At 46.3% G+C, this 23,963-nt stretch overlaps 2 protein-coding genes and 2 pseudogenes across 2 annotated transcripts; all 4 read left to right on the top strand.

Annotated features, from left to right (window-relative positions):
- Positions 1-1,364: 1,364 nt before the first annotated feature.
- LOC118578405 (olfactory receptor 13C7-like) lies at positions 1,365-2,321 on the top strand. Its single transcript, XM_036179314.1, has one exon. The coding sequence runs from the start codon at positions 1,365-1,367 to the stop codon at positions 2,319-2,321; it is 957 nt and encodes a 318-aa protein (XP_036035207.1).
- A 398-nt stretch (positions 2,322-2,719) lies between these two features.
- Positions 2,720-2,919, top strand: LOC118577268 (annotated as a pseudogene).
- Positions 2,920-11,035: 8,116 nt separating this feature from the next.
- LOC118578389 (olfactory receptor 13C7-like) lies at positions 11,036-12,108 on the top strand. The gene has a single exon (XM_036179291.1). The coding sequence runs from the start codon at positions 11,100-11,102 to the stop codon at positions 12,054-12,056; it is 957 nt and encodes a 318-aa protein (XP_036035184.1). The 5' UTR covers positions 11,036-11,099; the 3' UTR covers positions 12,057-12,108.
- Positions 12,109-14,130: 2,022 nt separating this feature from the next.
- Positions 14,131-22,035, top strand: LOC118577876 (annotated as a pseudogene).
- Positions 22,036-23,963: the final 1,928 nt, after the last annotated feature.

The following is a 23,963-nucleotide window of genomic DNA, read 5'->3' as shown; positions in this document are numbered from 1 at the left end:
CGCCTTACAGGTAGGTCACTTTGTCCATCCTGTGCAGGGTCTTATGACATTTGGTGTTCCGAACCTCTTTGGAAGCAGAGTTGTGACCGTCTGTGGCACAGGTGCTGGCCCCCAGAGGCAGAACAGATTTGCACAAGGATGTGTCTGCAGACCTCCAAATGCTGTGGGACGCCCTCTTGAGTTTTTTCTCCCCAGTTTTGATGTGAGTGTGACTCAAGACCCCACCTTTTTAAAGCTGGAAATGTGAATTTTGAGACGGCCCCAACAATCAGGTAAGAGTCTATAACTCCAGCCACATTTCAGAGCAGCCAAGGTACAGGTAGGCATGGTCATGGGGGAAACATGAGACTCCTTCTCTCCAGACTGCATTTCTGGAGATGAGGGTCGGGACTGTGTGTTGGAAGTTTCGGAAACTCACAAATGCAGAAAAATCATGGTCCGATAAAGTAACTAAACTCACAAGAGACTGAAGTAGAAGCCAAACACTGACTAAGAGGTAAAGCCATGAGCTGGAGAGAAGGCTCAATAGTTAGGAGTGCATATTGCTTTCCAGAGTGGGGGTGGGTGGGTGGGTGGGGGGCTGGGTTTAGTTCCCAGCACCCTTATCAGAAAGCTCCCAACTGCCTATAACTCCAGTTCCAACAGAGCCAATGCTCTCTTCTGGCCTCTGTGGCACATGGTATATGTACACAGGCACCCACATGCACACGTGTGTGCATGCACGCACACAGACACACACACACACACACACAAAGAAATAAAACCATTAAGAAGGTAGGAAACTTTATGTTTTTAAACAAGTACATTCTCAAAGTAGGAATTAAAATTACAATTAAACTTGGTGGGTGATAAAGCCCCAGGTCCAGAAGAATAGGCAATGAGCTAAGTAATGGCCAAGGTCACTGAGCTGTGATAGCCCAAGGCCTCCAACTATGTGGCACATAGAATTACTCACAGGGTCCTGCTTTCCTATAAAGTGCTGGAAACACTGTCCATCAACACATGACATTACTTTAGCTTGTAGTGAAATATATCATTTACATCATTAATTTTAATTCTTTTTTTTCCAGGTCTGCTACACAGATTGGCCTTTAGATAACATGGTTTTACAGTTGAATCTCAGAGGGTAAATTTTTGTTTTGGTTTGGGACGAGCCCTGACTCTGTCATGCAGGCTGGTTTCAAACTTGTAGTCCCTACCTCAGCCTCGTGAGTGCTGGGATTAAAGGTCTACACCACCATACCTGCTTCAGAGGCTAGTTTCTGGACGCCATTAAAGGTATTGTGTGTTGAATCCAGCAAGTCCAGTCATTAGCATGCATTTTCTGCCTTCAGTATTCCTTGGGATAAAAGAGAGAGTTTGAAATGGAAGTATCCAACCAGTCTACTGTGACAGAATTTGTCCTGCTGGGCCTCTCTGCCCATCCCAAACTGGAGAAGACATTCTTTGTGCTTATTCTGTCCATGTACCTGGTGATCCTGCTGGGCAATGGGGTCCTCATCCTGGTGACCATCCTCGACTCCCACCTGCACACACCCATGTACTTCTTCCTGGGGAACCTCTCCTTCCTGGACATCTGCTACACCACCTCCTCAGTCCCTCTGGTCCTGGATGGTTTCCTTACTCCCAGAAAAACAATCTCTTTCTCAGGTTGTGCGGTACAGATGTTTCTCTCCTTTGCCATGGGAGCCACAGAGTGTGTGCTCCTGGGCATGATGGCATTTGATCGTTATGTGGCCATCTGCAACCCCCTCAGGTACCCTGTGGTCATGAGCAAGGCTGCCTATGTGCCCATGGCCATCAGCTCCTGGGTGGCTGGTGGTGCCAACTCCTTGGTACAGATCTCCCTGGCAGTACAGTTGCCTTTCTGTGGGGACAATGTCATTAATCACTTCATCTGTGAGATCCTGGCTGTCTTGAAACTGGCCTGTGCTGACATCTCCATCAATGTGATTAGCATGGGGGTGGCCAATGTGATCTTCCTGGGGATCCCAGTTCTGTTCATTTTTGTCTCCTACATCTTCATACTCACCACCATCCTGAGGATCCCCTCTGCTGAGGGGAGGAAGAAGGCCTTCTCCACCTGCTCTGCCCACCTCACTGTGGTGATTATCTTCTATGGGACCATCCTCTTCATGTATGGGAAGCCCAAGTCCAAGGACCCACTGGGGGCAGACAAGCAGGACCTTGCAGACAAGCTCATTTCCCTCTTCTACGGACTTCTGACCCCCATGCTGAACCCCATCATCTACAGCCTGAGGAACAAGGATGTTAAGACTGCTGTGAGGGATCTGGCAAGTCACAGATGCCTCGCCCAGTGAAGGAGGGACATAGTCTATGACCCACCTGTTCTGATGCTCTCACTTGAGGGACAAGTTGCCTTAAAGCCAATCAGAGTGTGGTCCACAGACTGACATCACCTGGGAGCTTATTGGCATACAGAGTGCCCGGGTCCACAGCAGATTCACTGACTGGGAACCCCCATTTTAACAAGATTCTCTTGCGGACTTATATGCCTGCTAAACCTGGAGAAGCATTGGTTAAGAGTGTGGAATGGGGCGTGGCCTGCCCAGTTCAAGGGCAGCGGGGCTGGGTGCTCTGGTCCGCTGGAAGGGGAAGGTGAGGGTGAACCCCTCCTAGGGGCTGGTCTGCAACTTGGCAGAGGCCAGGAGCCCGAGGCCGGGTCAGAGCTGACCAAGAAGCATTCAGAATCCAAGCCATGGATCCACCTGGCTGGAAAGGAAAATCCAAAGTTAAAGAACCTGTCTTCAGAGTGGAGACGGCTAAGCAGCAATCTGCCCAGCAGCAGCTGGAGCAAAGACAAAGAGCAGAGATAGATGTATGCTCTCAACAGGGACGGAGCTGGAGCAGCAGTTTGCTGCTGAGTTCTGTAAGCAAACACGGTCACCTGGGGAGTGAGCCAGCCCGCATCCCAGTCACCTGGGGAGTGAGCCAGCCCGCATCCCAGTCACCTGGGGAGTGAGCCAGCCCGCATCCCAGTCACCTGGGGAGTGAGCCAGCCCGCATCCCAGTCAGAGGACCTGGAGCCTCATAGAACTAAACTAGACTTGTGGAGACCTCTGCACTGAGCTTCCTGTAGGTAACTTCCACCACACTGGTTCCTTCTCTCAGAACTGGCCCAGTGCTTGCTGGGTACTTTTCATCTGGGACAGCAGATTTTTTAAAAGTCCTTTTTTCTACTGTGTGAGAAAAATCATTGTTTCTGGTGAAACTGTGTGTCTTCCCTAAAAGTAATAAACACAAATTTTTTTTTTTTTTTAAACGGGGGTTGGGGATTTAGCTCAGTGGTAGAGCACTTGCCTAGCAAGCACAAGGCCCTGGGTTTGGTCCTCAGCTCTGAAAAAAAAAAAGAGTGTTGTCTGGACCCCTGCTCCTGCCCAGAGATAACTGCTCATCACCTCAGCCACTGGGCCTGTCAGTGGCTGACGACATGGGTGGATTTCTCTGCAGCACTGCCCCTCACTAAAGAGAGCTACCACACCCAGTGCCACAGGCTCTTCTCAGGTCAGCCCACGCCCGTAACCCATCAGTGGCGATATGAAGCCTGGTTATCTCTAAGAGCCATGCCGCGAGCACTTCTCTGTGGCAGGTTCATGTTCTCTCTCTGAGCAGGTCCTCAGCTCCTTCAACAGCTTCCACAGACAACATCCTGCCTGAAAATCTCTCCTTCAGAATCAGCTCCAGGGGAAGCCAGCCTTTGACACGAACAACCATGTCAGCACAGGTGTGTGAAGAGTGTGCATGTCACCCGTGTGTGACCTTTGCTGCCATTGCCTCTGCTGGCTCCCAGAGAGAAAAACACATGACTTCCTTTGGCTTAAAGAAAAAGTTCACCCCCTAAAAAGCATTTACTGCATTAGATCCTTTCAATATTTTTTCAAGACAGTCTTGTGATACAGCCCTGGCTGGCCCATCATACACAGAGGTCCACTTGCCTCTGCTCCCTCAGTTCTGAGTTGAAAAGTGTGCCCATATAGAGACTCTTAGGACAGACACCCAGATGACTGCCCAACGCTGCCTTGTAACTTTCTTGCGTCCCCCTTGCTTGAAGACACGTGTTGCGTGTGGGGACATCCTTACTATATTGGGCCTAAGTGAGGGCTCAGATAGGTGAAAGATTTGCCTCCAAGAAAGAAAAGCTGTCTCTGGCTTGAGCCTGAGAGGTCTGTGGGCTGAGGGTCCCCAGTCACAGGGCTTCAGAGCTCCATCTCCTCAGCCTTTAGAGAAACTGTCAAGCCCCGGTCAAGCTGAATCACCCAGTGTTGTGAGAGCTCTGGGTGCCTCTCCTGTGGCATCATGGGCAATGGTGCTTATGTTCTCAAGGTGGCAAAGATGCTTGAAAAACTCTGATGCCAGCTTTCTTCCTCCTCCTCACCAGGGTATTATTAGTGCAGACGATTCCTGTACAGCAGGTGCCTTTACCCACTGAGCCATCATGCCAGTCCCTAGTCATTATTTTATTTTGTGTTATTTTCTTTTTATTAGAGATAGAGTCTTGTTATATAGCCCAGATTGTCCTGAACTATCCGTCTTCCTGTCTCTAATCCTGAGTGCTGGGCTTATAGGCATGCATTGTGATGCCCAACTGTAATTGTAATCTCGTTAATTCGTGGGACCAAACAGTGGGAAGTTAGAGATGCTGGCCTACATTAGACAGGGACATAAAATGAGTTCTGTACAGGGATCCTCTGCCTCCTCCTCCTTCTAGGAGAAATGATTTATCTAAATTCTCTACAAGAAATATAACAAGGAGTAGTCCTATTTAAAATTTAACTGACAAGTTCTTGTGTACTCATGTTGCTCAACATGATATTTCTCTGCATTGTAGAATGGTTACATTGAGCTATTTAAGCAACTTTCGGGTATACGATATATTGTCATTAACTATGGTCACCATAATGTGCTGTAGAGAAATAAACCCATTTGTCTCATCGAGTGGAAAGCTTGTATCTTTTGATCAACATTTCCTCCTTACTCGGCCACCTCCGGTCATTATCCTACTCTGTTGGGGTTTGACGTATGTGTCCCACAGGCCCGTGTGTCTGAACAGTTGGCGTTCTGGGAGAGTGGGGAGCCTCTGGGACTGTCACCTGGCTATCAAGAGTGGGCCCTGGGAGTGGAGCTTGAGGTGATTGCTGCTTCTGGCTCTGCTTCCTGGTCTGCTAAGATGTGAGGACTGCCTCAGGCTCCTGCTGCCGTGGACCTGGCTGCTCTAAACCTTCGTCTCCTGCCAGGACGGACCCAATGAACTGTGAACAAAAGCACATTTCTCCTCCCTTGGGACGCTTCTGCCGGGCATTAGCAACAAGAGAAGGAACGGATGTGCTGTTCCTATGGACCCGAGGTCTATAGACGCCACATGGAAGAGCAGTGTTCGCCTTTCCTACCTGGTTATTTTACTTCATGGCATCCAAGTTCATCCTTGCTGCAAATCTAATACTTCATTTTAGGCTTTCTGTCCCAATTCCTTATTTCAAATGGTCTTCTTCTATAAGGCTGGCAAAAGGGACTGAATATTACTTCAGCCTTATATATAGCTAAAACTCATGGATACAGAGGCTTCCAAATTAGCAAACCCCAGAGGAGGTGTGCGATGGGCTCCCCACCCCACCCCAGTGTGGCTTCCCATTCATAGAAAATTGAAGCCCAAATGGGGACTCTGAAGCAATGGTACCCATTCAGGAAGTTTTTGCCCCTTTGTTCCACATAGTTAAAGGGGAGGTGGGCTTTGCTAAAAGCAGTACTTATTTCAAAATGCTCCCATGTCCTAGAGAGAAAACATGCCTTTATTCTACACTTATGTGTGGTCGTTTGCAGCAATGGTTCAAATCTCTCCTCTGCACACAGTTCTATTGTGTAACTCTGCATCCCCCTCACATTTGACATTGGCTCGGTTGAGAGAGTTGGTTCAGTCCAGTGGGAGCTCAGTGAATGTGACAAAATCAGATTGCAAATCGATAGTTCTCGGGGGACTAGGGATGAGGAGGGAGCGTAACTGATCGGGGATTTGACATTTGGGGTGGATGAAAATGTCTCAGAGCTGGACACAGGTGGGACCACATTGTGAATGTGCTGTATGTCCCCAAACTGTCCACTTTTACATAGTTTTGTGTAATTCGAATATATCTTCAGTAAAAATATTTCAATAAAAGCTAACTCAATGTTTTCATGGATCCGATGGTGATGTATGCAGTACTCATGTCTGGTTAAAATGCAGAGAGTAAGGAACTATGGAGAACTTGCCTTGAGCCATCCGTGACACCACAACAAAGCCCTCCCCCACCCACCGGCAACATCAAGGCTCAGAGAACATCTGGGAAGAGCAGGGTGGGAAGGTTGTAAGAGCCAGAGGTCTGGAAAGACTGATACCAAATAGTGTATTCTGGACACGACAGAGCCACTGAGTTCTCGAGCTCACAGCACCAGAAACAAATCAGTCCATATTCTGGCATGAGGACCTATTGGCAGTCGGTGACCGCTGAAGAGAGAATCATTTCCTTCAGCCATGTGGCTCCTGGCGGGTTTCCTAAGGTCCCTCCACCCATGGCATATACATAGCACTAACTAGATTCGGGTGGTTATAGAAGGAGAAAAAGAAGGAAGAGGAGGAGGAGGAGGTTAAATTGGGAAGATAGGTGGTACAGAGAATCCTGGAGGAACTGATTTGGGGAGCCCAAGGCTTAGATATCATTTTAATACATTGTGTTCGTGTATAAGATTTATAAATATGGCCTGGGGATTTAGCTCAGTGGCAAGCACAAGGCCCTGGGTTTGATCCTCAGCTCAAAAAAAAGAAAAAGAAAAAGAAAAAGAAAAGAAAAGATTATAAACAGATGAAAAAATCCTAAAGAATAAAAAAAGAAATTCAGTCTTAGGGTCTCTGAGGTCCCATTAAAAATGGACAAATGATTTGATTGAATATTTCTCCAAAAAAGGTGTACCAGTAACCTGGTACATGGTGATGCACACCTGTGAGGCCAGCCCTGAGGAGGCGGGGTCATGGTAGTGCACACCAGTGAGGCCAGCATGGAGGAGGCAGGGGCATGGTGGTGCACACCTATGCAGGTCTTAGTCCTTGCAAGACAAGAACATCATAGACTAAACCATCTCCCCAGCTCCAGTTGGCATAGTTTAAGTTAAATTGAGGTAACTTCAGGATGGTCCTTTGGCTTGAGGGGGCCTCTTTGTGCTGCCAGGAGGGACATATGCACCGCCCAGCCAGCAACCTGACATGGATGGTGAGCCCCCATGTTGTGGAGGAGATGGGTAAAGTTAGTTTAAAGGGGAGGGGCTAGTAAAACACTTCCACAGTTCCTCAGAGGAGATGGCGGCTGCTGCGGATAGTGTCCATCAGTGAATTCAAGCCCTTCCCGTGCCCTTACTCACATATTCCTTGTCTGTGGGAAGGGCTTCTTTTCTACCCCCAAATCCTTGGTAGCTACCCCAGGGCCTGCCCCAAGCAGGAGGCTAGGTGGGGACATTGGGACAAACAACCCTCAGTCTCTAATGCTGCTGTAAACAGCTGCTGGGAGCATTGGATGACCAGGGTGCCTGTCTTAGCTATGGGGACCATCATCCCCTTGTGGTCGAAGCACAGTTAGGCCTTTGTTATTCCCCCATTCCCAGTTAGGCCAGCAAGCACCGGGCACAGGCAGGGTCTTCCCTATCTGAGGAGCATTCCTTCACAGTGAGGGTTCCGATTCACACAGGCCTGTCTGCTGCTGTCTAATTGGATTTGTGGAACACAGGCCTGAAACTCCTGGGAGCCCTCCCAGCAAACTTTAAATTGCCTCTGGGATTAGGACCAGCTCCCAAACAACGAGGACTTGAAACTTTCTCAGGATCCTTGATAAGCCCTCTGGAGAGCCAGGTGAAGGGCAGAGGGCAGAAAGCACAGAAGTCACAGGCCGGGCACAACTCCAGCGGCAGCTGGCAAGGGGGCATCTCCAGTTGTCTCTTGTCTTTTCCCTGGGAATGGGGAAGGGCAGCTAGAACAGAGAGCAGCACGAGCCCCCCACCCCCCAGCTACAGCCAACCGAGTCTTTCCTCCCTTACAGACAACTGTCTCCCGAGACTGCAAGATAGAACTGCTGTGTGTCCCAGGCCCACAGACCAGGCTGGGCCAGGCGAGCACAGTATAGGCAGTTGAAACTATCCTTTTCTGAGTTCAGACAGTTCCGGCCGCCTCCTCCTCACCGGGAGACCTTCTGCTGGGGGAGCTTCCGTCCCCACCATGGACTTGTCTGCCCGGTGGACACAGGCGGGGTCCTCTCTGTGGCCAGACCTTCTTCAGGTAGGAGAGGGGAGGAGAAAAGTCAGGACTCCAAAGACAGATGGCATCCAAGGTCAGACTAGGTCCTGGCTTTCACACCTCTGGGGTTCTTTATAGAGGAGGAGAACCAGGGAGTTCAGGAGTCCTGGCTGGTGAGGGATAGGGCAGAATGGGGGCACAGATGCGGAGGGCAACAATAGAAGGACTGTCTGTCTAGTGTAAGGCCAAGTTTCTACTCATCAAGCTGCCTGACAAAGGGTGAGAGGTGTGAGCTACATATCACGTGCTCAGAACACTTGGGAAACGGTTTTAGTCCTGGTTTATTTTTTCCCGGAAGACTGGCACAGTTGAGGAAGAGAAGCTACTTCACAGCCTCCCAGCAAGGCTCCATCTGCTTTGGAAAGAGCTGTCCCTGACATAGCTCCCATCTCCTTTACACAGTGCTCACATCTCCGAAGCCAGATCTCTTTTTCTTCGATGACTCCCAATGCCTACAGCTCAGCTTCTCTGATAACTGCAGGAGGATAGCTTCAGCCTGGGTTTGGTTTCTCTCCCCCAGTTCCCTAGCAACAGGGGAACAGTCAAAGACATAGTGGGTGAAGCCAGGGCCCCACTCATCCCGCTCAAGCCCGGCTACAAGGCAGATTTCTTAGAGCAGTGGTTCTCAGCCTTCCTGGGGCTGCAACTCGTTAATACAGTTCCTCATGTTGTAGTGACCATAAAACTATTTTTGTTGCTACTTCATAACTGTAATCTCGCTACTGTTATGAATTGTAATGTAAATACTTGATATGCAGGATATCTGATGTGACCCCTGTGAGACAGTTGTTAACCCCCCCCCCAAAGGGGTCTCAACCCACAGGTTGAGAACCACTGTCTTAGAGGAAGGTGCCATACATCTATTGTCTGTGAATGTCCTAGGGAGGGTGAGAATGACCAAAGCTTCATAACTGGGCCCTTTTGTCCTCAGTAGATATTTTCTGTACAAATGGTAGATGAGAACATACACAATGAGCCGGAGTCTAGGGGAGACTGGAGAACCACCTGGCTCTGTCCCAGCCTTGTGGTTCTCAGAGCGTCAGTTTCCTTGTTGTTTTAAACATTTATTTATTTGTATGTGACATGCTCACACATGTGTCACAGTGCTCATGTAGAGGTCAGAGATCAACTTGAAGGAGTTAATTCTCCCTTTCCATCTTATGGGTCCTAAGAATAAACTGGGGTTATAACAAGAAATCCACAGAGTCTGTTTAATGGGTAAAGGAATTTATTAGGGGAAAAACTCACTGTACATAACAGAATAGTCATAGGTTCTGGAATGCTGTTCCAGCTGCTTGACCCAGTCAGGTCTTCCAAAAACCTTGAGCAAGAAAAGAGAGCTGCCTACACGCATCTCAGGTCTTAGGGGTCCAGGAGGCCACACCCCAGGGGCATGTACTTCAAGGTTAGAGGCAGGTGGAGCAGTTACCTGCTGCATCTCTAGGGGCGATGCTTCAAGGTCATAGACAGAATAGCTACCCACTCATTACATTGGGTTGTCAGGCTTGGTAACAAGTTCCTTCCCCCACTGGCCTGTCGCTCTTGTCCCAGGTTCCTCACCTTTAACTTCAGAAGTCAAGGCCTTCTCTCACATCCTGGTCTGCAGTTCTTCCCTGCGGCACCTGGTTCCCTCCTGGAGCAAGACCTCTGGAAGCCTGGCTGGAGTTGTCATCCTTCCTTGGCAGGATATGTTCTGATGGTATTGCAGTGGCTTGATTGGTCAGCCAGGTGCAGAAGGGCCGGAGTGAGGAGCTGTGATCTGACCACTGCCCCAAAGCACAGTCCAGTCACACAGGGCACACAGGAAGACCCAGGACACATAGCACAGTCCAGACACACAGGACACAGAGGAAGACCCGGGACACACAGCACAGTCCAGACACACAGGGAACACAGGAAAACTCAAAGCACACAGCACAGTCCAGACACACAGGGCACACAGGAAGGTACAGGACACACACAGTACAGTCATGAAGGGCACACAGGAAAATACAGGACACTTGTCCTTCCAGGGTATGGAGCAGACTACACCAACTGTTGAGCTATGGGAGAGAGGATATGCCTGGCTTCTACAAGGACCACCATGTCTGGCAGCCCACAGGAGCTGTATTGTATTATATTGTATTGATAGTGCAGCCCAGGGGTAACACCCATCAAGCTCACAAGAAACGAGGGACAAGCCAGGTGCCATGCAACAAACAGAAATTCTAGCTAGACTCTAGTCTGCCTGGCCTCCACCCACCACATTATGTCTCTGTGGAGCTAAATTATTATCATAACATTACTGTAAGGGTACAGCATTAAGCTAGAGGGGAGATATGATGCCAATAGCTAACATTACCAAGAGTGACAGCAGCCTAGGAGAATGGAGAAAGGGTTCTGGGACCAAGCCAGAGGGGTCCATGTCCCTCCCCTCTTCAGGAACCCTGTAGCATTCTAAAGGTTCCTCTCTGTGGCTTTCACGTAGCCCTGCATGCAAAAGGAGACACATCCCTTCCTTCAGGCATGCCGGCTCCATTGGCCTGGCTATATCATGCTTTTCCGTGTTTCATGCTTGGTTAAGCTTCTATCAGAGGCTTTTTCCTGCTTGAACCAATGCGTTCTGACCTCTAGGGCAACCTGAGAGTGAATTTTATCCCTTCAGTGCTGATTTTGCGAGCTGGCATCTACAGGGTAAATCTATACATTCTAGAAGCGTGCCCCTAGACTGGTCCCCATAAGTGCTTGTTGTCTTCTGTTTTCATGAAAGGGAAAGAGAGCATGAGAAATGGAAGTGGCCAACCAGTCTGTGGTAGCTGAATTTGTCTTGCTGGGCTTGTCAGATCACCCAACGCTGGAGAAAACCTTCTTCCTGCTCATCCTGCTGATGTACCTGGTGATCCTGCTGGGCAATGGGGTCCTCATCCTGGTGACCATCCTCGACTCCCACCTGCACACACCCATGTACTTCTTCCTGGGGAACCTCTCCTTCCTGGACATCTGCTACACCACCTCCTCAATTCCCCTGGTCCTGGATGGTTTCCTTACTCCCAGGAAAACAATCTCTTTCTCAGGCTGTGTGGTACAGATGTTTCTCTCCTTTGCCATGGGAGCCACAGAGTGTGTGCTCCTGGGCATGATGGCATTTGATCGTTATGTGGCCATCTGCAACCCCCTCAGGTACCCTGTGGTCATGAGCAAGGCTGCCTATGTGCCCATGGCCATATGCTCCTGGGTGGCTGGTGGTGCCAACTCCTTGGTACAGATCTCCCTGGCAGTACAGTTGCCTTTCTGTGGGGACAATGTCATTAATCACTTCACCTGTGAGATCCTGGCTGTCTTAAAGCTAGCCTGTGCTGACATCTCCATCAATGTGATTAGCATGGGGGTGGCCAATGTGATCTTTCTAGGGGTCCCAGTTCTGTTCATCTTTGTCTCTTATACCTTCATACTCACCACCATCCTGAGGATCCCCTCTGCTGAGGGAAGGAGGAAAGCCTTCTCCACCTGCTCTGCCCACCTCACTGTGGTGATCGTCTTCTATGGGACCATCCTCTTCATGTATGGGAAGCCCAAGTCCAAGGACCCACTGGGGGCAGACAAACAGGATGTTTCAGACAAACTCATGTCCTTATTTTATGGAGTGTTGACTCCCATGCTGAACCCCATCATCTACAGCCTCAGAAACAAGGATGTGAAGGTTGCTGTAAGGAACCTGGTGCATTGGAAATGCCTCATTCATTGATAGTGAGAGAAGTGGGTTATTTCCTGGTTCTGTGCACAGCAGGACTCTGCTGGGAATGACCACTTAGTAAGCATAGACTTGCTCACTGGTCCTACAGATCAGTTTGGACTGAGTTCTTCTTCTTGAGTGCCTGAGGCTGGACCATCAACTCTTTAGACTAAAGACAGTGGTTGTACTAAATGACCTAGAAACAAGAAAATGATTGTGAAAGTCAAACATTCTTTGTATGCAAAAAAAAAAAAAAAAAAGCAATAAAAACTTGGTGAAAAACATGCGGAAGAAAAACATTCTTCATCAGTGAAGACTAATTGGGATGTGTGGGTCAGTTTGGTCTTTTTTATTATCTGTACAATTGGGAACACACTGTGAGAAAAAACTCACTTCTTAGTTCATTTTGATGCAGACAGAATCTTACTGTGTGGCCCAAGGTGGTCTGGAATACACAATCCCCTCCACGTTTAGAACATTTATATCACCTCCAAAGGTTCCCTCACCTCCTCTTGCAGTCAGTCCATACTCCAACCCCAGGGAACTCCTAAGTAATTTCTAGAAAGTTTTGTTTTCTCTAGAAATTTCAGACAAGAATGTGTATTTATGTTTATGTCTTTTTTTTTTCTTTTCTTCTTTCATGTTCTAAATGTTTAGCCAGTGATAACATATATCAAGAAAAAGGGGCCATGAATTCCAGAGGGGAGCCCTGAAGACATTGGAGGATGAAGAGGGAGTAGATACAATGCAAATACAGTGTGCTCCCATATGAAATTCTCAAAAAGTTGAAAAGTGTGTGATATATCTAAAGCCGAGTTCAATGGAATGTTAAAGTTTTAAATATATGCTAGAATTTATAACTTTTCACCTTAACAAGCTAGGAAAAGGACAAAGCAAATCTAACGTGGAGACAAAGGAAATTATAATACAAACTATAAACAAACACAATGAAATGGAAAAGAGACCATAGAAAACATTAACAAATCCGATAGGCGTGATAAAAGAGAACAAAGTTGATAAGCCTCAGCATGCCTCAGCATCAATAGAAAGAGTGTAAACCGACCAACTGATAGAGAACATGAACTCCCAAGAGTTAAAAAGAGTTGCTGCTGACTTACAACTATCAAAACAATAATAATAAAAGAATATTATGAATTACTTCAGGAACTAGAACTTAGACAATTTAAGTAATATGCACAAATTCTCTGAAAAAAAAAATACAGTTTACAAAAACCACTAAAAGAGGAAATGGAAAATTTGAACAACTCTATACCTATTAAACTAGCTGACTTTATTATTAGAACAAAGCCACAAAGAAAGCTGCAGGCCTAGATTTTTTTCTAGTGTATTATTGCCATAATTGTCATTATTAGCAGGCTCCTACTCTGTAGTCCAGGCTGGCCCTGGCTTGTGACCCTCTTCTTTAGTCTTCTAAGAGCTGTGACTACAGCATTGTGCCACCACCCCTAGACGTGGTCACTTATATCAATCACTTAAGGAAGAAATAACCCAAATTCCAGACAGAAGGTAGAGTTAAGAAAAGAAGAGGCGGGACCAGATCTGAACTGCCACAAAAACCTTAAAATAACTATACCAAATTCGGTAAGACTTCTAAAAGATCTATGTGTTCATATATATGTAATTTTTATAGATAATATATCATCAAGTTGGGTTTATCCTGGTAAAATAAATTATTTTATTAAAAATGTAATTGTAATAAATATCTACTGTAAAACCAAGCTATTGTATTTGTAGATGTCCACTGTGGGATCAAAATATTAAAATTACCAAGAGTTGATTACTGCAAAGGCAGAGCACTCATCAGTTATTGTAGAAGGAAGGAGCTGAGGTTAGCATGGGACACAGGGGGCTCCTGGGTGATATAAACCTCTTTCTGTTTCTTGATGAAGCCATGTTTGTCTTCCCAATAATAATTCATTACTCCATTTGTTTGATTTGTAGGTGTGAATGTTCAGTTTTAACTGTTAACTTGACTCAGCCTCGGATGAATGGAGAAGAGTCTCATTGAGAGACCGTGCAGACAGGTTGCCTTGTGGCAGGTCTGTAAAGGACTGTTTTGATTGACATGAGAAGATCCAGTCTGAAAGTGGGCAGTGCCCGTCCCTGGTTCGGGGCTCTGGACGGTCTGAGAACAGAGAGAGCTGACAAGTACCATGTGTTTGTGCATTCATTTCTATCTCTTGACTATGATGTGATGTTACTAGTTGCTTCAAATTCCTGCCACCTCAAGTTCCCTGAAATAAAAGACTGTAACCAGAATTGTGAGCTAACAGACTATCCCATCAGGTTCTTGCTGTCCAGGTGTTTTAACACAGCATCATAATGATGCTGGAACAGCAGGGGTTTATTTTCTATTATTTCTGGGGGCGCGGCGTAAGTGCAGTTCCCCACTATCACGTATTGTGTGTGCACTTGAGTCCCGATTTTCACACGGTCAGCACACCCAGGGTGCACTAGATGAGCCCCAACCTGGACAGACACAGCTGTAATCATGGTAGCTCCCCTGCCAGATAAGTATTATTTCATTTTGTTGTTATATTATTAATACATGTGTGTCACGTGTGCACATGCTCACCTGCATACCACATGTGTGCAGGTGCCTTAAGTAGTCAGAAGAAGGTACTAGATCCCCTGGAGCTGAAGTCACAGGAAGTTGCCAGACACCTAATGTGGGTGCTAGGAACTGAACTCAGGTCTTCTGGAAGAGCAGGAAGCGCTGTTCACCATGGAGCCGGTTTTCAGAATCTAAAAAAAGAATCACGGGGATTCAGGACAGATGAAAATCAGGTACTCTGCGGGTAGCCAGAGTCTCAAGAGAATAATTTGGGAAAGCTGAACAACAACTCTGTCGAAAGCAGCAGACTCTCCAAACCGCTGGGGAAAGGCCACACCTAGAGCAGGGGAGGGGTGAAAGTGCAGGGAGAGGGGAGGGGAGGATGGGGGAACTCTTCCCTTGGCCAGAGGTGCTTGGAACTGGCTGACAGAACAGCAGCAAGACGCCATTCCAAAAGTCTTCTGGGCAGGTGAGGTGGCTCAGTGGGCGAGGGCACTTGCCAGCAAGCCTGACAACCTGGATTTGATCCCTGGATCACAGGGAGGAAGAAGAGAATGACCTTCAGCAAGCTGTCCTCTGATCTCCACACATAAGAGTGCACGTACGCATAAAGTAAGAAAATAACAAACAAACAAAAAAGTCTGCTGCTTGGCTGGCTTAGCCGCCCAAGGCTCTTTCGGCATCCCACCGTCGGGTTCAGACAAAGCGGCCAGAGTGGTAGGCTCTCATCTGATAAACAGAACACTGAAAGACCAAGGAAAAGAAACTTTGGGCAGATCGATCCGCACAGCATCCAGAAAGCTGTAAAATTCGGCGGGAACCAAAGTGCACCTGGGAACTTTCACAGCGACTCCAAGTGGTGCCCAGGACCCTGGCAAGGTCAGCACAGGAGGAGAGCAGGTATTCAGAACAGAGCCCTGGAGGAAGTGAGAGAGTGACCAGATCTCAGACTCCACCTGTGAAACTCGCCCAAGGGCACAGCGTGTGTAACCAGATCACCTCAGAGCTCATCCGAGCATGCTCTTCTCCCTCTGCTCTACCCATCTTTGTTTAATGCTCAATGTCATTTAGCAGTACAGCTCAGCGGGCTCCTCTCTCCTTTCCTCTCTCAAAGAACCTAGTCTGGGCTGCTTTTCAGGATATGTGCCTCAGCTCCTGAGAGAAGGGGCTGGTCAACTTATCTGTTAACTGACCTTCACCTGTCTTCAGTCTGCCTTTAGCCCAAATTCCCTCACCCCCATACTCTTACACCCCAACCCATTTCCGCTTCTATTTATATCTCCCTAGTTTTCTCTCTGTCTTCCCGACATTTACCTTGTCTTATTGTGGCTTTCTTCTTTTTCTTTTTCACACAGTACTATCAATGTGCTCACAGTTTGACCCCCTAAAATCCTTTGCACTTAGGGATGATGCTGTATAGTTGACTATTGTATTATTTTCATGGCGAGTCTGCCCCTAGATAGTGACTGATGTTGTAGACAGTGTTATCCTCTCAGGGAAGGACTCATAGAGCCGGGGGTCTTAAACAGCAACCTTACAGAGGAAAATGACACTTGAACATTGAAACTTTCATCTTCAAGATGAAAGAAGAAACATGACCTAACTTCTAAAATAAATTTGAAACAGTGATTTAACTCCCAATGCACAAGTCCCAGCATGAAAACATAAGCAACATAAAAAGCAGAGACACGTCTCCTCCAAAATCTACCAACTGAGTAATGACCTCAAGGAGAGTAACTCAGAAGAAATCCCAGACAAGGAATTCAAAAGAATATTGATAAGTATTTTTAAAACAGTGAGAACTGAGTAAATGTTGGATTAGTTCATTAATGAATCAATTCTGAGAGAACCCAGCTGATTGAAATAAGAAAATCGCTGCCTGATACAATAATAGAATTAATTAAACAGCTAGTGTAGATGAATTGCTAAATGGTCTTATTAAATAAAAAACCCAGAGCCAGATATTGGGTTCTGAAAGATCAGAGAAGCAAGCAGGGTGGTGGTGGTGCACACCTTTAATCCCAAGTGCTGGCGCTTGGGAGGCAAAGCCAGGCAGATCTCCGTGAGTTTGAGGCCAGCCTGGTCTACAGAGCAAGATCCAGGACAGGCACCAAAACTACACAGAGAAACCCTGTCTCAAAAAACAAACAAACAGACAGACAGACAAACAAACAAACAAAACCAGAGAAGCAGAACAAGCCACAGCTGACCTCACCTCACCAACTTCTCAGCTTCCAAAGAGAGCTACTTCCTGTCTACCCACACCTATATACCTTTCTGTTCTGCTCCCTCATTTGTTCTCTCAGCCCTGCTACATCACTTCTTCTTCCTGCCCAGCTCTGTCACTTCCTGTCTGTCTGCACAGACCTCCAGACCGCTATGGTTAGTGCTGGGATTAGAGGCATGTGTCACCAATCTTGGCTCTGTTCCCAGTGTGGCTTTGAACTCACAGAGATCCAGACAGATCCCTGCCTCCCAAATGGTAGGATTAAAGGCATGTGCTACCATTGCCTGACTTCTATGTTTACTATATATAGTGGCTGGCTTTTCCCTCTGATCCTCAGGTAAATTTAATTTGGGGACACAGTATATTGGGAGACACAATACATCACCACAAGCTAGAAAAAAAGTTCAAAAAGTCAGTTTTAAAGCCCTCTAGAAAGCTTCACCAATTTAGTTGATCATGAAGAAAATAAAATGTCAGAGCTTGAAGGTAAATTAGTGGGATTAGTAAATTCAGTCAATGACATTGATACAAATTTAAATTATACAGGCAATATCTTTGGGACACCATGGAAAAACCAGTCTATGAAATATTGGCATAGGTGAAGAAGAATTCTATGCCCAAAGTCCAGAAAATATTCTCAATACAATTGTGGCATAAAATTTCGCAAACCCAAGCCAGGCGGTGGTGGCGCATGCCTTTAATCCCAGCACTGGGGAGGCAGAGCCAGGCGGATCTCTGTGAGTTCAAGGCCAGCCTGGGCTACCAAGTGAGTTCCAGGAAAGGCGCAAAACTACACAGAGAAACCCCGTCTCGAAAAACAAAACAAAACAAAACAAACTTCCCAAACCTAAGGGGAGAGGCTTATCAATGCTCAAGTGGCATAGAGGACACCAATTAGACTGTGCCAGACCAGAACCCCCACCCCACAGTAGAATAATTAAAACACTAACTATAATCAACTTAAAAAGTGCATTGAATTCTACAAAAGAGAAGCACAAAGTCACATATAAAGGCAAGTCCAACAGAATAACAGCCGATCTCTCAACAGATACATTAAAATACATAAAGGAATGGAAAGATGTTGTTCAAGCTCTGGAAGACCACAGCTGACAGCCCAGACAACTACCCTCAGCAAAACTGTCTGTCATCACTGATAGAGAAAGAAAAATATTCTGTGATAAAAGCAGGCTAACAGAATTTATGACCACTAAGCCAGCACTGTAGAGGCTACTGTAAGGAATTCTTTGTAGTAAAGAGAAGAATAAACTCCTCTAAGAGGCTATGGAGAGGGTGTGCTACAATGGTTAAGCAAATGAGAATTAGGAAAAGGCCAACTGCTACAAAATCAACAGCATGACAGGAATTAATACAAACCTCTACATAGTAACTTTAAATATTAATACTCTCAATTATCCAACCAAAAGATACTGGCTAGCAGACTAGATTTAAAAACAAAACAAACAGGAACAGCATCCAGCTAGCTAGTGCCTCTAAGAAACACATCTCACCATCAAAGACAGCCAAGACTTCAGGGTGAGAGGATGGGTAAAGGTATTCCAAGCAAATGGACCTAGGAGACAAGTGGGTGTCACTGTTCCAATATCTGACAAAACAGACTTTCCACCAAAACTAGTCAGAAAAGATAAAGAAGGCCATTTTATACTAATGAAGTGGACAGTCAATCAAGACAACGCTATAATTCTGAATGTATATGTACTCAGATACACCCAATTTCATCAACAAATGCTGCTGGATATAAAGCCACAGATGAACCCCAATGCAGTAATAGTGGATGAGTCCAATACCCTGATTTCACCAGTTGACAAGTCATATAGACAAATAGAAACAGGGACATCACGAGTTAATTGACATCACAGATCAAATGGACTTAACAGACATCTATAGAAGATTCCATCAAAACACTCCAGAGTATACATTCTCCTCAGAAGCCCATTTTCTCTAAAATAGATCAGAGAGGAGGTCACAAATGAAGTCTCAACCAATACAGGAAAACTGAACTTCTTATATTCTATCTGACTACTGTGGAGCAAAGCTAGAAATCAACAGAAAGAAAATCCAAAGCTCATGGAGATTAAACAACACACTACTGAGTAATGACTGGATTACTGAAGAAACCAAGAAGGAAAAAATTAAGAGTCTCTATTACAGCAACAAAATAAGAGACGGGAGCAAAAGTGATTCAAATAGAAAAGGCAGGATCCAAACATCTTTATTTGCAGGTGATACAATTAGATATGCAAGAGACCCTAGTCATTGAATGAGGCCACCTGCTGCCAAGCTTGATGACCTGAGTTCAGTTCCTGGGGCCCACATGGTGGAAGGTGAGAACCAACTCCTGCAAGTTGTCCTCTGCCCTCCACGTGCCTGTGGTGGCACATGAGTGCCTATATGTACACCCAGAATAAATAAACTTAGTTAAAAATAAAATAAATAAGACCCCAACTCTCCACTAGAAAATCCTTAGAGCTGATAAACATGCTCAGCAAAGTGGCAGGATACAAAATTAACACACAAAACCAGCAGCTGCCCTACATGCCTGTGAAACACAGACTGAAAAAGGAAATCAGGGAAACAGTTCTGTTTCCAACAACCTATAAAAATACCATAGACACCATAAGATGCAAAGATTGCCATGTTCATAGACTGGAAGTATCAACATTGCTAAAATGACTGACTATATTAGCAAAAGCAATCTACGGGTCCAATGCAATCCCCATCAAAATTCCCAAGAAAAGTGTGAAATCCAATGTTAATCTCACAGCTTCAGAACGGCTCTTCCGTTTAAAAGTTCATTGTGATATATATTGGGTCTGATGAATTTGGTGCATGATTTTATTTTATTTGCATGTTTTTAAAAGATTAAAAAAATGTAACATCATTTTTTTTAGAAATAGAAAAATCTTTCTTAAAACTGTCTTAGTGAGGGTTACTATTGCTGTAATGAAACACCATGACCAAGGCAGAAGCCATGGAGGAATGCTGTTGACTTGCTTGCTCTACAGGCTTGCTCAGCCTGTCTTCTTATAGAACCCAGGACCACCAGTGCAGGGGTGGTCCCTCGTATAATGGGCTGGGCTATTGGTGAAATTATTGAGGCAACTCCACGTAGTTAAAAGGGAGGTTTATTTTGTGGGGTAACTTACAAGTGAAGGGATAGGTAACAGGGTCTGGGAAAGGTATGGCGCAGTCCGGCTGTGTTCTCTGGAAAACTCTGCTCGGTCTACCTCCAGTGTTTAGGGTAGAGGAACCAAGAGAGCTGGCGCATCTGGATCTTGGGTCTTCAGGGTCCTCTCTCAGCTCTGCCTTGTAAGTGTGACAGTTACCAAAGCCGCAAAGGGGGTTGGAACTTCCAGATCAAAGCTGGAACAGCTACCCACTACAGTGGGCCCTCCCGTGTAAACCACTAATTAAGGACGTGCCCTACAGGCTTGCCTACAGCCTGATCTCATGGAGGCATTTTCTCAGCTGAGGCTGCCTCCTCTCAGACAACTCTAGCTTGTGTCAAGGTGACATAGACGTACAAAAACCTATGAAAGCACAAAAGGATCCCGCCCCCCTGCCCACAGCCGAAGCAATCCTGAGCAAAGAGAATATTCTGGAGGCATCACCAAACCTCTACAGATACATAATAGTGAAAATGACAGAGTACTGGCATAAAACAGACACCCAGATCAATGGACTAGAATAAAAAAATCTGTAATAAGCACATACAGCCACAGCCATAAATACCTAACTTTTTACAAAGGTGCCATAACACACGTGGGAAAAAAGAGCATCTTCAACAAGTGGTGATGAGAAACCTGGATCTCTTCAGGTCGAAGATCAAAACTAGATCCCTTTCCCTCACCCTGCACAAAATCAATACCAGTCAGAGTGAAGACTGTGACATAAGACTCAAAACTCTAAACTGCTGGATAAAAAAGTAGGTAAAAAAGGTGACAAGGAAGGTGAGCAGAAGGACACACGGGACATGAAAGAGGACTAGAGACTGGAGGAGGTTACAGGTGGGACGGAGGTAGCAGAGGGGTGAAGGAGGTGGGGAGGAATCTACCACAGTGCATGGTTTTGGTTTTTGTTTTGGAAACGCCGTAATCATATGTTGATTTTTTTTTTTTTTTTAACTAATTTTGTACTCAGGGTCTCACTATGTAGCTTTGGCTGGCCTGGAACTCCCTGTGTAGATCAGGCTGGCTTTGAGCTCACCAAGATCCTTCTGCCTCTGCCTTCTGAGTGCTGGGATTAAGGATGTGAGCCACCATACCTGCCTTGTACACTAATTCTTTTTTTATAAAAAATGCTAATAAATAAATAAATGTGGCTGAGACGCCTAGATGTCCATTTGAGGAAATGATCTTCACTACCTAACTCACACCATACACAGACATTAATTCACTGTGGATCACAGATCTAAACCAAAGCTAAAACTATGGAGTTCTTTTAAAATATAGAAAAATATCTTTACGACTAGGAGTAGGCAACTTTTTCTTAGAGAAGATATGAGAAATAATAACTAAAAAAAATCGATAGGGTTTATCAAAATACAAGATATCTGTTCAGCAGAAGACACAATTAAGAAAATGAGTGCAGTCTGGATTCTGTTTTGAGTTCCGCAACTCTTGGCAGTTACATGTGCAGCTCGGCTCTCCGCGTTGGCTCAGGACACCGTGTATGCCTTTTCCGCGTGCCCGCTGGCGGGCGGGGAGCCTGTGAGTCCGGGCTCCATGCATAGCAAGGTGCTGCTCTTGGAGAATGTGGTGTCCCTCTGAGGCACAACGACCCGGGACTACACCGAGATGAACGCTCTGCAGAGACGCCTCGGGCCTCGTGGCCTGATGGTGCTCGGTTTCCCCGTGCAATGAGTTTGGACATCAGGAGAATGCCAAGAACGAAGAGATTCTGAATTTCCTGAAGTATATCCGAGGTGAATGGTGAGAAGGCTCACCCGCTCTTTACCTTCCTGTGGGAGTCCTTGTCAGCACCCAGTGACGATCCCACTGCGCTCATGATCAACCCCAAATACATCATTCGGCCGCAACGACATTGCCTGGAACTTTGAGAAGTTCCTGGTGGGCCACGACAGGCTTCCAGTGCGCAGGTACAGCCGCCGATTTCGCACCATGGAACCTGACATAGAAGCCCTGCTGTCCCATCAGCCCAGCAGCTGCTAAGGCGTTCCTGGCATCGGGGTTTGGTGATCACTGGCTGCACTCTGCGGGGAGTTCTTCCAGGACGGTGTTATCTCTAAATATGCATGGAGAAACACCTGATTTCCGGGGAAATCCCCTGGGATGGGCGCTGGTCTTGTCTGTCCTCGCTGCTTTTCTGCTTAAACAAAGAGCTGAATGTCGCCAGGTGGTGGTGGTGCACGCCTTTAATCCCAGCACTTGGGAGGCAGAGCCAGGCGGATCTCTGTGAGTTCCAGGCCAGCCTGGGCTACCAAGTGAGTTCCAGGAAAGGCGCAAAGCTACACAGAGAAACCCTGTCTCAGAAAGAAAAAAAAAAAAAAAAGAGCTTAATGTCAAGAAAAAAAAAAAGAAGAAAAAAGAGCTTAATGTCAAGAAAAAAAAGAAGAAGAAAGAAAGAAAGGAAAATGAGTGCCCACCAGGCATAGTGTGGCAGAGGCAGGAGGGTCAAAGGCTCCAGGCCAGCCTGGATGACATAGCAAGACTCCAGCTCAAAAGAAACATAAGCCACAACCTGGAACAACATGTACAACTCACATATCTGAAGAAGGTCAGGGTGCAAATTGTGGAAGGAACAAAATGTGTTTTTTTAAGGAACAGAATGAGAATAAGGGACATAAAAGGTTCGAGTGGATAATACCCAAAGGAAGACACAGGAGTGACCAGTTACCAAAGAAAAAAATGTGCTCAATGTCCCGTAGCCCAGAAATGCAAATTAAAGCCATAGTGGGTCACCACTACACCTGCCAGGGTAGCTAAAACTTAGAAGACTGGCAACATCAGATGCTGGCAAGGCTGTGGTGCAATCAGAATGCTCACAGCTCACCTTTGTAAAGGACTTGCTGGGTTCTCATAAAAACTGAGTGTGTCTCTATGGTGTGAGCCAGCAACCTCATCCTCAGGTGTTTAGCCAAGAATAAAAGAAATCGGTAGAAAACACTTGTCTATGACAGTCAGTAATAGCTTTAGTCATAATGACCCAAAATGGAAACAGCTCAGCTAACTGTCAGCAAGGAGGATGGGTAAATGGACCTAGGCTGTCCATGCAATGGAATACTACTCAATAATAACAAGGAACCTAGTAAATGTATATCGTTTTGTGTTTCCTCTGTCTCTTCTCAATATAGGTTTGACTTTCTTATACCAAATGCACAGCCAAATCTACCTTCACATAATCTCTATTCCACTGCCTCCTTCTTGAAGTCTTCCTATATAGCTGCCTTCTGGCCTCTATGAACCACATGCAGACAGTCTGGTTTACCTCTCCATTCTTCACATCTTGTGTGGACTGTGTAGACACGGCACAGTGACCACCTCTTGGTCTCTAAAGTAACTCCATAGAACATGCCCCGCTAGGTCTAGACCCACCCACTAGAACATCTCATAGGCCACTTGCTTGAAAATGACCTAGACCTGACCAGATGGCTTTAGCCCCTGGGCCCCTTTCTTTCTGCCCATTTGTGGCACACAGAGGTGGCCAGCTGGTTCCTCTCTGCTGTTGGCCTTGTGAGTCATTGAGGCCCAGATCTGACAATGACACACGGCTTCTGTCACAGGCTTGGTGTGCTGTCTCTCCTAGGTCACACCTAACCAAGACACTGAAACCCAACTCCTTTCCAAGCCAGGGCTGCCCTGGAGCTTGTCACCCCAGGTTCTTCTCAAATGCATTTAGCCAAACTGAAGTTTGTAGAAATTCAAGCAAGGAATGGACATGTCTACCTTGGTCCCTCTGCAAGTGTGGGTGTCTCCAGCAAGAACAGAGGAGGGAGAAGGCTCCTGGAGTGCTTCAGTGTAATTGGATCTTGGGGACATTGTCCCAAAGGGCTAAGAAGTTCCCCAACTGTGCCATTCCATTTCTGAACTTTTAATCACTCGAGGGAGTGCAGGGATCCCACGTATGGCATTGGTTTCAA

This window comes from Onychomys torridus, chromosome 2, assembly GCF_903995425.1.
Source record: "Onychomys torridus chromosome 2, mOncTor1.1, whole genome shotgun sequence".
Taxonomy (NCBI): Eukaryota; Metazoa; Chordata; class Mammalia; order Rodentia; family Cricetidae; genus Onychomys; species Onychomys torridus.
This window is presented reverse-complemented; position numbering and strand designations above follow the sequence as displayed.